The 15,335-nt window shown below is 39.1% G+C and overlaps 1 protein-coding gene across 4 annotated transcripts in view; it reads left to right on the top strand.

The window, feature by feature from the left end:
- Positions 1–14,610, top strand: part of NRB4 (mediator of RNA polymerase II transcription subunit 15a-like protein) — a 41,544-nt gene extending 26,934 nt beyond the window's left edge. For 3 of the 4 annotated variants that reach the window (XM_010246851.3, XM_010246849.3, XM_010246850.3), the window contains 6 exons: positions 2,739–2,813; positions 2,973–4,436; positions 4,571–4,915; positions 13,239–13,439; positions 13,526–13,614; positions 13,959–14,610. In XM_010246851.3, coding sequence (XP_010245153.1) covers positions 2,739–2,813; positions 2,973–4,436; positions 4,571–4,915; positions 13,239–13,439; positions 13,526–13,614; positions 13,959–14,166 — 2,382 coding nt within the window. In that variant the 3' untranslated portion in view covers positions 14,167–14,610. The remainder of the gene's footprint in view (positions 1–2,738; positions 2,814–2,972; positions 4,437–4,570; positions 4,916–13,238; positions 13,440–13,525; positions 13,615–13,958) is intronic. The other variant, XM_088898062.1, reaches the window with a different exon arrangement.
- The last annotated feature ends 725 nt before the right edge of the window (positions 14,611–15,335 follow it).

Below are 15,335 nucleotides of genomic sequence, written 5' to 3'. Positions count from 1 at the left end.
AAAGGCATTCTTGATGTTGAGCTAAAACAAAGGCCAATCATACATAGCAGCTAGGGATATCAAAACATGGACTGAACTAATCATAGCAATAGGAGTGAAGGTGTCTGTGTAGTCAATGCCATATAACTGTGAGTAACCTTTTGCAACCAACCGAGCCTTCAATTGCTCTACACTACTATCTGGTAAATATTTAACAGTGTATACCCACTTACAACCTATAACATGCTTACCAGGAGAGAGAGTAGTGAGATCCTAAAATAGCCAAGAAAGGCACACTTAGTATATCATGCATCTAATTTGTCCATACCAGACCCAAGATTATGAACAAAACACATGCATCCAAAAACCTTGGAAGTGAGAGGGAAAGGAGACATGGTAGGGAACAAAACGGAGAAGGGAGAATGACCTTAAAGATAGACATGCGCATCTAATTAATAAGTAAGATGTAAGCACATCACTCCAAAAACGTTTGGGTACATTCATTTGGTGCACAAGGGATTGAGAAATCTCTAATAGATGGTGGTTCTTTTCTCAACCACCCCATTTTGTTGAGGGATGTAAGTACATGAGGTTTGATGGATAATGCCATGTTCCAAATAATGCTAAAACAGTGTAAAAAAATATTTGTGACAATTAACAGAATGAAGAATCTTAATGTGTATCTTAAATTGTGTGTGAATTTTAGCATGAAACTTTTGGAAAATAGAAAACAATTCATTCCTTGTAACACATTGTATGTCACTACTTTATTAGGACCCCAAATGTCTGAATGGACCAAAGAAAAAGGACTTGACATACGACTATCAACCATAGGGCTAAAGGGAACACGATGGATGGTCAAGCCTGCAGTGCCATTGGAGAGGAGAAAGGGACGACTGAAGAGCCGTCGACGAACCACCATCATCAAGATAATACAGTCCACTAGCTTCATGCCTTCCACCAATCTTCATCCCTGTCTTGACACATGAAGAAGGATGAAAGGTGATGGAGCAATTAAGAAAATTGGTCAATTTACTAATAGACATATGGTTAAAAGGGAATTTGGGAACATACAAAATTGAAGACAAGGATACTGAATCTGTGTCCACATTATCAATACCATAGATAGAAGATGTGGAGCCATTAGCAGGAGTAACTGTGTATGATGTAAGAGGATTGGGAAAGAGAAGAAAACACACTTAGAGTTTCAATCATATGATCGAAAACTCTAGAGTCGATAATCTAATGGGAGGGTTTGGATGCCAGACAAGCCATACTTGAATGAGCAAGGGTAGCTATATTTTGTTGAGATATAGCCTAAAGGAACCACTCATACTCATTACGTGGAACACTCATCATCTCTTTCCTGGAAATATCTATAGATGTAGAAGGTGTGTGACCAACTTGCTGAATTTCATCTCTTGTACCACCACCACCACTAGTCATCACATGATTGGCCCAAGGGTGGCCCATGTAGATCATAACAGAAATTGATAGTATATCCCTTCATTACACAGTGCATACACTTCCTCACACCATTACCACGTCCTCTACCACGAGCCCCCCTTGAATCTCAACCCCCAATACGCCCACCACCACGATAGATGCAAAAGTGTTGGCTTTGGAGTAAGGTGTTCAAAGAGCGAGGGATTTGAACATCAAGAAGCTGATTGTTGAGGGAGATTCCAAACTGGTAGTAAGCTAGTTACAAGGAGAGGATTCAATTGGATTAAATGAAAAGAAGAAAGTTAGGTTGTTGACAAGAGATATGGAAATCTCATTCAATGGGATTAGATGTTGTGCTAACTCATTATCTGATGTTTTAGCAAAACAAGGGGTGGGGGGAGAATCTCTTGGGCACTCTTGTAAGGGGAGTAGCTGGGGGAGAGATAAGAGGTTTTATCTCTCATTGACTTACTTGTCTTTTCTCTTGTAATTCGTATATTGTACACTTCTTTCTGTTTCTTTAATGATATGAAATGATGTAGTCATTGATCAATATATAATTCCAATAGTTTGAAGCTTGTATTGCATGATTGGTCCTGGCATATTTTGGCAATCAGCATGAACTTTTGCCAAATTTGTTAGTTTGAATTGTTATTTCCATGTTTCCAGGGGGAAGTTGGTCAATGGGTATCTCTTTCCCATTGACCAACTTTATAGTGTTCGTTTTGCAGTAAGTACTAGGCCCCACAATAAATAGAGCTTCATTTACCTGAGTAAAACTTAACCATCTCCCCGGTGGGTAACTTTCCCACCTGGGGGAAAAGTTTATAAAACATGATGAGACAAGTTTGCCATTTTTAACATTAGCTTTTTATGGGTAAAAAAGGTCATCATATTACCTGGGAATCAAAAGAACATGGGCAAGTAAAGTTACCCAAGTAAGTGTTACCTAGGAAACATTTACCTGGGTAAGTGTACTTACCCGGGTAAGTGTACTTACCCGGGTAAGTGTACTTACCCGGGTAAGTGAGAGATTTGTAAATAGACAGGGCTTAGATGGAATGGACCACAAATAGCCAGGATAAACCTTTGTTGTTTAGTTGATTTGTTATATGACATGAATGTTATATACTAGTCATTTCCTTTATGTATTCATCGATATTTTCTCAGAAAATTTTGAAGGCAAAACTATATATTATGGCAATATTTGATGAAAACATTAACTTTCTTATATATTGTGGCATGCTACATATTTATTTTCATGGAAATTTGAAGACTTTTACCATTTAAAGTTTTACTGGACTACCTTGCAGATAAAGTCTATGAAGGAAATGTACCTACCAGAAATTAATGAGATGTATCAGAAGATTGCTCTCAAATGCCAACAGGTACTTTACCTATTTATTTTCTTATATAAAGCATCATAATATTTCATCATATGGCCTATAACATTAATTCAAACTAAATGTTGTTGATTGGAAAATTGTTTGTGTTCCATGTTTATTGTTACTTTTTATGCTGTGTTTATTGTCTCTCTCTGTTTGCAGAATGATTCTCTTCCACAGCCCCAAAAGTCAGATCATGTTGACAGACTCAGAATGTTCAGGACCATGTTGGAGCGCATTATACAATTCTTGTCGGTGGCCAAAACTACTTGCTTACTTTACAAGGACAAGCTGCCATTGCTTGAAAAGCAAATTGTTGGTGTCCTTAATACTAACAGGCCCAAGAAGCCTGTTCCTTCACAGCTGCAGGGGCAGCAGCAACTTCAGCCACCTGGTGCCCTTTTGCACTCCATTCAGCCACAGCAACAGCAACAGCAGCAGCAGCCACAACCTCAAATTCCTCATCTAAAGCAGCAGCAGCATGACAACCAAATGCACCCCCAAGTGCAACCAATTAACTTACAAAGTTCTGTAACATCAATGCAGCCAACTTCTGTGCCTACTATGCAACATAGTTCCATTCCCCCGGTATCGAATCATTTGGCAGTTACAAATGCACAACCAAATGTAATGACTTCCTTACAGTCTAGTTCTAATTTGGAGCCGGGACAAGGAAATGCACCCAATTCATTGCAGCAAGGTGCTGTGGGATCCTTACAGCAAAGTACCATGAGCACAACCCAGCAGACAAACATTACCACTTTGTCACAAAGTAGTGTTAATACGTTACAGCCCAGTATTGGTTCTCTTCAGCCAAATACTAATATGCTCCAACACCAGCATCTGAAGCAACAACAGGAACAACAGCTGATACAGTCTCAACAACTAAAGCAACAATTTCAACAACGACCAGTACATCAGCAGCTGCTTCAGCAACAGAAGCAACAGATACTACAACAGCAGCAACAGCAGCAGCAGCAGTTCCAGCAGCAGCAGCAGCCACAGCAGCAGGTACACCAACAAAAGCCACAACAAAGTTCGCAGTTGCCAGTACACCAAATGCCACAACTTCATATGAATGAGGTTAATGATTTGAAGGTTAGACAGGGCATGGGTGTTAAACCAGGAATTTTTCAGCAGCATCATTCAGCAAGTCAACGCCCAGCATACCACCAACAACTAAAAGCAGGTGCCTCATTTCCTATTTCTTCTCCTCAACTCCTCCAAGCTGCATCCCCCCAAATTTCTCAGCATTCATCTCCACAGATAGACCAACAAAGTCTGCTCTCATCTCTTACAAAAGCTGGAACACCATTGCAATCTGCAAACTCACCTTTTGTTGTTCCTTCTCCTTCCCCTCCCTTGGCCCCATCTCCAATACCAGGTGACTCCGAAAAACAGACGTCTGCTGTTTCTTCACTCTCAACTGCAGGAAATATTGGACATCCACAAACATCTGTTGCAATAGCTCCAGCTCAGTCTCTTGCAATTGGCACACCAGGGATATCAGCCTCTCCCTTGCTTGCTGAATTTACTGGTCCAGATGGAAATCAGGGTACTGCATCCACAATGATTTCTGGGAAATCCGTTGTGACTGAGCAGCCTTTGGAGCGCTTAATTAAAGTGGTTAGTTTAATTAATCTCCAAACTGGTCTCTATACAATCATATATTAATGACACATCAAGAATCACTATCTTGAAGCTTTTTGGTAACTGAATTGATTGTGTATTACAAATCATAATCCTGTGTTCATTTTCAGGTAAAATCAATGTCAACTAAAGCACTGTGTGCTTCTGTCAGTGACATTGGTTCAGTTGTCTGTATGATTGATAGGATAGCAGGATCAGCACCTGGTAATGGATCTAGAGCAGCAGTTGGTGAGGATTTGGTGGCTATGACCAAGTGCCGTTTGCAAGCAAGGAACTTCATCTCACAAGATGGAAGTTCTGCAACAAAGAAAATGAGGCGTTACACAATTGCTATGCCCTTGAATGCTGTATCATCAGCTGGCAGTGTAAATGACAGTTTCAAGCAGCTGAATGGGCTTGAAACATCTGATTTGGAGTCAACCGCAACTTCCAGGATCAAGAGACCCAGAGTTGAGGTATGTTTATTGCTGTGATGTCTTCTTTAGGACCATTGGTTAAAATGGTCTCTTCATTGTTGCAGTCATCATGATAGAAAATTCAGTATATTATATAATGGGATGACTTCCTTTCTTGTATTATATTGTTAATATGCAATATGACTTATCGTTCCTCTAGTTGATATTTTATTTTTTTTCTCGTTGGTTATGCAACTAGGGAGTTTTTTATCTTTTAATATTGTACACATTGTTGTGCCATAGTAGGGGTGATATAGTAATTGTACTGCTATTCTTATATAATAAATAAAAGATGCAGTAGGCAGTCATGTACCTTATTCCAGTTTCTACTTGAAATGCTTCTTCCTTTTCTTTTTCTCATCACACTTATTCACATGGCTGATGATACTTACTTTTTCATTATCCTTTATTAATGTGTCTTCCTGTTCCTGTCTTAGTAATGAGGGCACTCCCACCAAAAAGCAAAGGAAAAGGGTAAAAAAAAGGAGGCAAGTTGTGAACTTTACCCCTGCCTCTTTAATGGGCTTGGTAAGGGTAAAATTACTAAAATGCCCATTCAAAGCTCGATGGCTGAGAGAAGAAGATTTTCAAAATAACGAAAGTAAGTATGTTAAAGTTCGATGGCTGGACTGAAAGTGAATTTAGAGAAGAGTCTACTGATAGGAGTTGGAGATATAAGTAGGGGGGAGATGAACAGTTTGCAGGGGTGCTGGAATGCAAAGTAGGGGAGCTTCCTTTTATGTATTAGGGCTTCCGGTGGGGTCAAAGAGAGCAGCAATTAGCATTTGGAGGCCACTATTAGAAGGCTAAGTATCTATCTTTGGGTGGGAGAATCACGCTTATAAAGAGTGTCTTGGCTGGTCTACCAACCTATTGTCTTTCCTTGCTAAGAGTTCATAATGAAGTGGCTATGAAGACTGAGAAAATTCAAAGAGACTTTCTATGGGAAGGGGTAGGGGGAGTCAAAAATATCACTTGGTCAAATGGGAAAAGGTGAGGGGAGGATTGGGGCTGAGAAGGGTAAAATTAATAAACAAAGCACTTCTAGGGAAATGGCTGTGGAGGTTTGGGCAGGGAGAGAGAGGGAAGCCTTATAGAGGAGGGTGGTGGTTGGGAAATATGGTGTGATAAGATTCGGGTGGGAATCAAGGGAAGTAAGAAGATCCTATGGGGTGAGTGTTTGGAAAGGAATCATGAGTTCAGAAATTTGGTTAAGTTCAAAGTGGGGGAAGGGTCTAGAGTGAGGTTTTGGGAAGATGAGTGGCTTGAGATAGGGAAGTTAAAGTGAGGTGTGCTCAAGATTATACTTAACAGAACAACAAGTCTCAATAGCCCAATGCTATGAGTGGAGAGGGGAGCAATTGATCTGGAATCCGAAATTCAGAAGAACTTTCTTAGACCAAGAAGTGGAAGAGTGTATTATGCTTCTGGAAAATTAGAAGGGACCAGAATTTCTAGATTTACTGAAGATGGGCTCTGGTGGAAAGAATGTATGGGGTAACCCAGTCCCCCCAAGGGTAGAAGCCTTTGCATGGCTGGTGGCACATGACAGCATCCTCACCTATGATCACCTGAAACCTAGGGGATTACATCTGGCCAGCTAGTGTGATTTATGCAATCAGTAGGAAGAAACAGTACTTCATTTGTTCTTCTCATGCAGCATAGCAAGCTTCATATGGAAATTCTTTTCCTTCCTATTTGGGATGAGTGTCTTCTGACCAGTGGCTACAGTAGAGATCTTCTCCTTGTGGCCAAAGCTCAGAGGCAGTAAGAAAGCCAGGATTATGTGGAGTTCTGTTCCATTTGCAGTATGTTGGTCCATTTGGAAGGAGAGGAACAGAAGAGTTTTCAAGAACAGGTAAAAAAGTATAAAATACTTGGTAGCTACAGTGAGCAATCTAAATCTCAGAATGGGTCCTCAGACTTCCAGATTTTGAACAAGTCTCCAAAGCCAATTTGCTGGAAAATTTCTGGAATACCCTTGACTTACAGCCTTGTAACGAAGAATCCTTTTTTAGTTTTTTTTTTTTCAAATTTAGTGTTTTTTGTTATTATCATGTTTTTGCTGTATTTTCCTCTATTACTTTGTTGTATTATCTGTTTTTCTGTATTTCGTTTTATTTTCCTCTTTTTATTCACTTTTGCCGCATTTATTGTATTTTCTGCAAATTCCTATTTTCTTTTATTATCTTTTTTTTGTTCTATTTTATCATTTTTTTTTTTTGCAAAATGGTCTCAGAAAATGATAGAAGGGCAGCTTGGGGTTTTTTCTAGTTAACTAATGAAATGCTAATGGCAGATGTAAAGTGTTGGAATCTAAACACACAGATGACAGTCAAATGAAAATCTTTTTTTTTTTTAATTTTTCTAGTTAACTAATGGAATGCTAATGGCAGGTGTAAAGTGTTGGAATCTAAACGTTCAGGGTGGCAAAGTATCACCACCCCCAAAGTACAGGCTGGCAATCTGTAATTTACCCTTTTAATTTTTATAAATATATTTTCAGTAATAATTCAATAATTTGATATAATAGGAAAGAAATTGAATGTAGAAGCATATATAAATAGAAACTAGTTTACAATGCTAAATGGTTAATAACTATAAAAAAAATCTAAATGGTTAATATCATTGCCTACTGATTATATGCAACTTTATCAAACATTATTAAATTTGGCATTCATCTCCAGTGCCTAAGAATTTCAACATTTCATGGACTCAGCAAAGAGGGGAAGATTTTTATAGGAATTGACATCATGTATCAAATAAGAAGCTTTCTAGTTTTGTTTTTTCTTCTCTTTTTTTTTATTTGGGGGGGGGGGGGGGGGCAGGGGGAATAGGAGATTTAGAAAAAATACAAACACTATTGGTACTTTGAGATCTCCATATGATGAATATGACCTACGTTATCTAGATATAGCAAGGATATGGCATGGATATGCTCCTGTTTCCACTCTTCATATGCTGTCCTGATTTCTGTTGCTTATTTTCTCTAAATAATGGAGGCAAGTTTTGTCTTCAGTGTTTCTCAATCACCTGATTTGACCTTTATGTGGTATCCTGATTTTCCTCCCTCTCCCCCCACCCCCTACTTTTGTTCCTTTTTTTTATTTTTTTTATTTTAGTAACTTCAGCCTTCAATAAAACACATTTTCATCTCTACCAAGTATACCAACTACCAACATGAAAATATCATATTAAGGGCATGTCTTTTGGTGAATGAGACATTAAGTATGATTTCCAGAAGTTACTCTTGATTGAGTATTTGAGTAACTTAATTTTTTAACATGAATTGTCATGGGTCCAGATGGAAATATTCTTTATCAAGTAAGGTGGTTAGAAGCTTGTTTAGTAGCTCGTATTGTCAATTTTGAGTTGGAAGTGGAGGAAGTTTTGAATTGGGTCTATGCTGAATGGCAACTGAGAAGTTAGAAAGTTAAACACAGGAGAGTGGAATCCATTGGTTGGATCAATAAGCAAAGTGGGTTGTAAAAGCTTGGTTTGGATCAACGGTTTTGGTATTCCACTTCATGCATGGTGCTTATAGACATTCCACTTGTCAAGCTGTCAAAGAAGAGATGGTGAAAGATGGTTTCAATGAAGGGCTGGTGGACAAAGAAAATACAAGCCAGGGTTTGGGGATCAGAAATTCTAGAACAAAACCTATTTAAGAAGTAGAAGGAAGAGGTGAAGAGGTTTCAGAAGAATATTTTCAAGAGAGGGAGTTGGAAATGGATGAAACTCATGTTGTGTAGGGTGAGTTAGATCTGAAAGAGGATATATGGTGTTGTTTTATTTCTACTTTTAGTGCTTGATTCTTTTATTTTAGATCACTTTTGATGTTTTCTAGGTATACCAATTAAGGAAACACACTAAATTATTCCAATTTTTTATATAGAGAATTATCACCTACACAACTCATAGGTAGGGCATGAACGACCTATAGGTGAGTTTAGGAGGGTTAGGATGGGTTTAGGTGAGATTTAGGACAAAGGAGAGTTTGGTTAGGGTAAAAAAAGGTTTAGGGACTTGAATGCACAAATTATAGATTTACCCCAAGATGGTAAAACATTTGAAATAGTAAAGAAAATTGGTTGTAGAGGGTATAGTTTTCAAGGCGCCAAGGTGAGGCTAAGCAACAAGGAGGGTGCTTGGTTGCCAAGGCGGTGGATTTTTTTTAAATAAAAACCATGAATCCTAGGGTAATTCTCTAAGTTACACAGCAACCAGAACCATCTTTCATTAATAGTTATCTATAATTTTCATTGAAAAGTATAAACTTTATATTAAAACATAGAAAATCAACATATTCATGAGAAGAAAAAGAAGAAAGAAAAAAAGTTAGAAAGAAAATTTGTGTTAATTGAACCTTAGCAAATAAGAAAGTTATAAAAAGAAACTAGTATATAAATCCACGAAATGAAGAATTTAGTTTGATAATGTAAATTTTATTATTACAATCACAAAAAATAAAGAATATAAAAATGTTTTGTAGTGTTGTGTACAAAAAAAGCTAGGTGCTTAAATGAGGTGACCCTAGTCATCACCTTAACAACTATGGTAGAGGGTAGGGGTGGATTTGAGCCAAATATTTGGCTATTTGAGCTCGGCCTACCAAAAAACTATGGAGCTCGAGCTCGGCCCACCAAATATCTGGTTTGAGTAGGGGACTTGGGATCAATCTGTGAGCTGTGAACGAGCTCGACAAAGTTCCTCGTTCGCTGGAAGTCCTCTCTAATGGGTTATGACATTGTGGAGAGAGTTGAGAAGATGATGAGTTCGCACTTGAGGGGTTACTTGGTTAAAGAAGAGTGGTGAGAGTAAGTGCTTTGACTGAGAAGACTTTAAAAGAAGCTAAGCAATTGGTCAAAGGGGGTAAAATTGAGGTTGGCTTGGGAAGGAAACTTTTCTCAAATAATTTTGAATTTAGCCCTTTGGGTGTAAGTTGTCCATCTTTTGTTGATATTGTCCAAAAGGGGGCCACTTTGGATCCATTTCCATTGTGGGACCCATCCTAGGCTAAGGTGAACAAGGGGTCGTGTAATGACATGGTTCTATCTGAACCACCAGGTAAATGCTACTTTTTCAAAGGGCTTATGTAACAAGTCAAGTGGTCATGCAACGCAACGCAAGCTTTAGTCTCAAGATGTAAAGTTGGTTGGCCAAGACCTGGACTAGTAAACTATGGGTTGAAGGTTTTAGAAGTTGGGTGTTTTCTTTCTTTTAGAAAGCATGTGAGCAGAGCCCTTTTGCTTCGGTAGACCCTTTGGCTGGTCTATTTTCTTATCTTCAGGGGGGGATCAGTGGGAAGAAAAAGGGAAATTCTCGTTTCAGGACAGGCAGTTTGGCAACACGACTGAGCTTTAGCAATTCAACTAGGAATGACAGACTGTTGATCCCTAAGAGGAATTTCAAATGCATTCATAAGAAGAAGAAGATTAGTATAGCTGTTCAGTCGAAGAGAAAGAGATCTGATGATATTTGGGAATGGGTGGTAACAAAATTCAACTAGGAAAATAGTTAAGTCATTCCTAGACAAGAAAGCTTTTCTTTGAAAGATGGTCCTTATCAAGAAGACAAAGCAATGGAAAGTTTGCCTTTTTCTGTTGATTCGAATGTTGTGGATGTTAACTGTGGCCAAGAAAAAAAAATCTAGGAGATTCTAGTAACATAGGAAGGGGCGGAGCAAGAGCACCTTCAGGTTGTTTGCTTCGGAGAGGTAGGGTTTGCTCTCCCCCTGTCTATGATTGAGGGAGAGACAATGGCAAAAGTTAAAGATTTTAGGAACAAAGTTCACTAGAGCTAGATGAGGTCTCTCTTTTGGATGTTTCTTTGACTTTAGTTTTGAGGTCAGTAATTGCTGAAGAGGATTATTACAAGTGATCAAGTTGGTAAGAATTCTAAGAAGAAAGAGGTTTTTTTTTCTCAGAAGTTCTAGTGGGGAAATTGGGAAAAGATCTTGGTAGGAAGAAGCAGGAAATATGAAAAGATGGGTTGTTGAGATAGTGCTTGTTGAAATCCTTAGGGAATGCCAAGGTCTTCTCGAAGTTGAAAGATGGACCAGTAAGTACAGGCCCAAGTAGCAGATTCAAGAGTGACAGAAGGAAAAAATTGAAAGACAAAACTTGCTTGCTTAGAGACTATTGTTGAGAAAGATCTTTGCAGGGATTGCAGAAATCTTTCTGGCGGCAAGAAAGATCTTTGCAGGGATTGCAGAAATCTTTCTTCTGTGTTTTCAGCTCTGAAGAGGATGTGAGTATATCTTCTATAAAGGCTGCCACCCCCTCCTTATTTGTAGCCCCAAAGGATCAGCTCCTAATCCAATTAGGAGTTGTTGATCCAAATATTTGGATCAAAACATCTCTTCAGGTGATAAAGATAAACCCTTATCTTATCTACAGATTGGATCAACCTTCTCATAATCTTATTAGGAGGTTTCCAGATCCAAATCACATTTAGATCTGGACTCTCTGAGTGGATAGGGTTAAGTCCCTATCCTATCTGCTAATCCATCTCAGAATTCGCCCATATTAACTTATTAAATAAGTCCAGTTCGAAATGGGCTTTAGGCCCATTAAGCTCATGTGCTCATTTAACCTTCCTAACTGCTGCCTAGTTGGGCTTCCTTATATGGCGTGGGAACCAAGCATTGATCTACACATCAGCCACATGGGTTCAGCCCAGCCTTTGTCACAAGGCCTGGCCGAATACACTGCTATGGACAGTGCACCCTTTGAAACCCATCAAATGGGCTCTGTGGGCCCAACACTTACCCTAAGTGGTCCCTGGGCCAAGCCACCTTGTAACACCCAAGGATTGTGGGCAGATGCAAGATTAGCCCATTAGGTATTATCCTCAATGGTCTTACACTTAACCTCTCAGCCCATAATGATCAAACACTACCCGACAAGAGAGGACCTCTCCCTCGACTGTTAGGAACAGTGTTGCACTCTCTACTTATATGGATCCCCGGAATTAAAACCTTCTTACAAACATTTTACAAACCATAATATATATACTCTTATATCTCATATAAAATATATTTTGCAAAACAAATCTCAACGATTGAAATCGGATGCCGGCAGTCTTGGTTTCCATCAGTGAGAGTGCATCCCTGATCATTACCTTTGTCTGACAAAGGGGCCGATTCTATCACTATGATCACCCACTCAGATGAATTTTTAGACTGTCCCAACATACCCAGGTTTTGACCCCCGCTAAGGATCTCACTGATTGGTACATCAAAGACAGCCCAATCTGACACCTAGTGCAGTATCATAATCGAGTCTAGGGGTGGTGTAAATTTCCAGTTTTGCCCATTAATATCCAAGGTTCAGGGCAACACTGGAAATCTGGTCTAGTTCAAAGATTCAATTAATCCTACATTGTATGTGCCTAGGGTCTCACCCTTGCAGCTGAGACAGGCCACCCCAACCGACTTGGTGGCACAACAGTGTCAGCCTTATCAGGATAAGTCTCCCCAGACCGACCCACTGGCTGTGAACATTCTAAACTAACACGAGTCTCATTAGGTGTCCTGTTTAAGGGTATTTCACAGAAACATACCAAAGGAACATGAATCAAATATGCACTTTTATTCATTTACAATAAATTCATAAAGTACATCATTCTGATTGAAGCTAAGGGCATACAAAACTGTCCAACAGTATAAATATTAAGGATGAATGTGAGCCCATATCTCAACTCATGATCTTTGTCTCTGTTTCTCTTCTCTCGCCTACTTTTTCTTTTTCCTACTTATCCATATATTCTATTCTACATCAACCATGTTTTATCTCTTCACTAAGATGTTTATATTTATATTGCATGCTATTGCCCAGGCAATAGGCCTCCAACACACCTGAATGTCTTCATTTTCTTCTTGATTAGCAATGCATCTACATACTTCATATTTTCAAATTAATGGCTAATGAGATATAGTGAACATTGAGACTACTAGAGTTTCATCAAGATTGAATAAAGGAGAGCGCCTTTGTATTAGCTTCCATGAAATGATCCTCCCAATTCCTTAGAAAGTAGAAATCTGTCTAGATATGTTAAGATTTGGAGTATGATGCCTGTTCGGCAACTTGTATTTTTATAGGAGTTAATTACTCATAAAATGTTTCAATTATAAGGTTAGCTACTATTCAGTATAGTTGAGGATTCTGGTAGAACATGTCTAGCACTGGTAACCAGGCGAGTTTGTGACCAAATAGGATCCTATTATCAGAATAGTTATTTTGTTCATCCAGCTATAAAGTTTCCTGTTTATCTTTTTTATGCTATATGGAAGTAATGGGTCTCCTATGCTGCTTTGTTGCAGGCCAACCATGCTCTCTTGGAAGAAATCAGGGAGACAAACCAGCGGTTAATAGATACTGTTGTGGATATTAGTGACGAGGATATTGATCCGACTACAGGGGCAGCTGTGGTTGAAGGTGGTGAGGGTACCATTGTTAAATGCTCCTTCAGTGCTGTGGCTCTCAGTCCAAACTTGAAGTCTCAGTATGCTTCAGCACAGATGGTTGGATTTCTGATTCCTAACCTTTTATCTTAGCATATTTTTACTTCGTTTTGCTCGTATTCATTATGCATTTACCGTTAGTGCAGTCACCGATTCTACCAATACGGTTGCTTGTTCCAACAAATTATCCGAAGTGTTCCCCTATACTATTGGACAGGTTGCCAGTTGAACTGAGGTAAGACAATGAAGAATCCATGCATTGTTTTATTTATGGTTCTCTAAAATTGCATCCAACTCAAGTATGGTGTCCCTCTGAGAGACTGCATTCAACTCAGTATCTTATGTTCTGCTGGTTTTGTTCTTTGAATTCCGTTCACTGGTCAAAGAGGTTTCCTGCACTGCGATCTCAGTGTCCATTGAAGTGGATGCAAAGTTCTTTTGTTGATTGGAACTTTGTCTATTGTCTTCTCATATTTTGGGATTCTTTCTCCTTCATTTAGTGTTCCTCTCCTAAAAGTAATCTTCCAGGGAATGCCTTCTTTCTTTCTAATGTGAAATCTTGGTTTCTGCACGATGCAGCAAAGAGTATGAAGATCTTTCAGTAAAAGCAAAGTCAAGATTTAGCGCATCCCTTCGCAGCCTTTCACAACCAATGTCACTTTGGGAAATGGCAAAGACTTGGGATATTTGTGCTCGTGCAGTAGTTTCTGAATATGCCCAGCAGAGCGGTGGGGGAAGCTTCAGCTCGAGATATGGTACTTGGGAGAACTGTGTCAGTGCCTCTTGACCATCTTGTATCCTTATGATATTGGTTCTGTTGTGTATGGGGCAATGACTTCAGGGAAGCAATATATGAGATTCATGATAGCTGCTCTTGTTGCCATGCACTCAACTAATACCCAAGTGATTGCCTAGGCAGATCTATGGGCTAAAAGGACTATAGCACGGAATTGTAAGCTGTAGAACATGTGACAATAATGTTTCAGATTTGGCTCAAGGGTACACACAAAGATTTGGGTCAATGCCAATGTAATACTTTACACTTTACAGCTTTTGATAGTGCCAGAAATCTTCATTGTAAACTGGGCTAGCATTGGCATTTTATCCGAAACTGCCTTTTGTCAGATTGTATGTTTTTTAATACAATATCTTATCTGGTTTAGCTTGTACTCCGGTTGTACAGTTTCATGTTTTATCTCAAGTCAGACTTATTGATTGTGTTTGTTTGTCATTTTTCTTTTCTCTTTACGGTTTATATTTTTATTTTGTTTTTCTCTTTTTTCTTTGCTGTTTACAGACTGGTGGGTGGTTACTGTCAAACCGGATGACCCAGTTATTAGGGAGATGGGATCGGCTACCCAGAGCACGCTACACAGGCGCCCCACCGCCCATCCCCTCTGTCCATTGGGAATATCTCCCCATTACAAGCATGGGAGATGTTCCCAGTGCACGGAGGGGATCAGCTGTGCGGTGTGCTCTGTGGGCAGCCGATCCGATCACGTTATTAGGTGATGGTTCATATTTTGAGTTATTTTTTATATTTATATGTTTTAGGTTTAAAATTTTTGAAAATTCCAACTATATCCCAGCATTTTTATCTAGGCAATTTTTGCCTTGTTATGTTTTCCTACCTTTGCCTGCCTTTCTCTACCTTTTCCTTCAAATCAGACACAGCCTTAGGGTTTTAGAGTTCAGAGGAAACAGAGGAAAAAGAGGTTCAGCTTGAGGTTTTGAGAACAGTCAGTCTGTCACCGTTCAAGAAGCGATGTAACACCGGTGACTATTGTAGTTAATGCTGGTCAGCTACAATAGGATTAGGGCAATTCACACCCAATCATTTAGGACTTGGGTATGTTTTAGTTTCTAATTTCTAATGATCAAAGTGCAGAATCTCAGGTTGGTTTTTCTTTGATTATCTAATCTCAGGTTGGTTGTGCCGTTGATTTATTCAATGGC

Source organism: Nelumbo nucifera, chromosome 2 (assembly GCF_055504915.1).
Source record: "Nelumbo nucifera cultivar China Antique chromosome 2, China Antique-T2T, whole genome shotgun sequence".
NCBI lineage: Eukaryota > Viridiplantae > Streptophyta > Magnoliopsida > Proteales > Nelumbonaceae > Nelumbo > Nelumbo nucifera.
The sequence above is the reverse complement of the archived record's forward strand: the minus strand, read 5'-3'. Positions and strand labels throughout refer to the sequence as shown.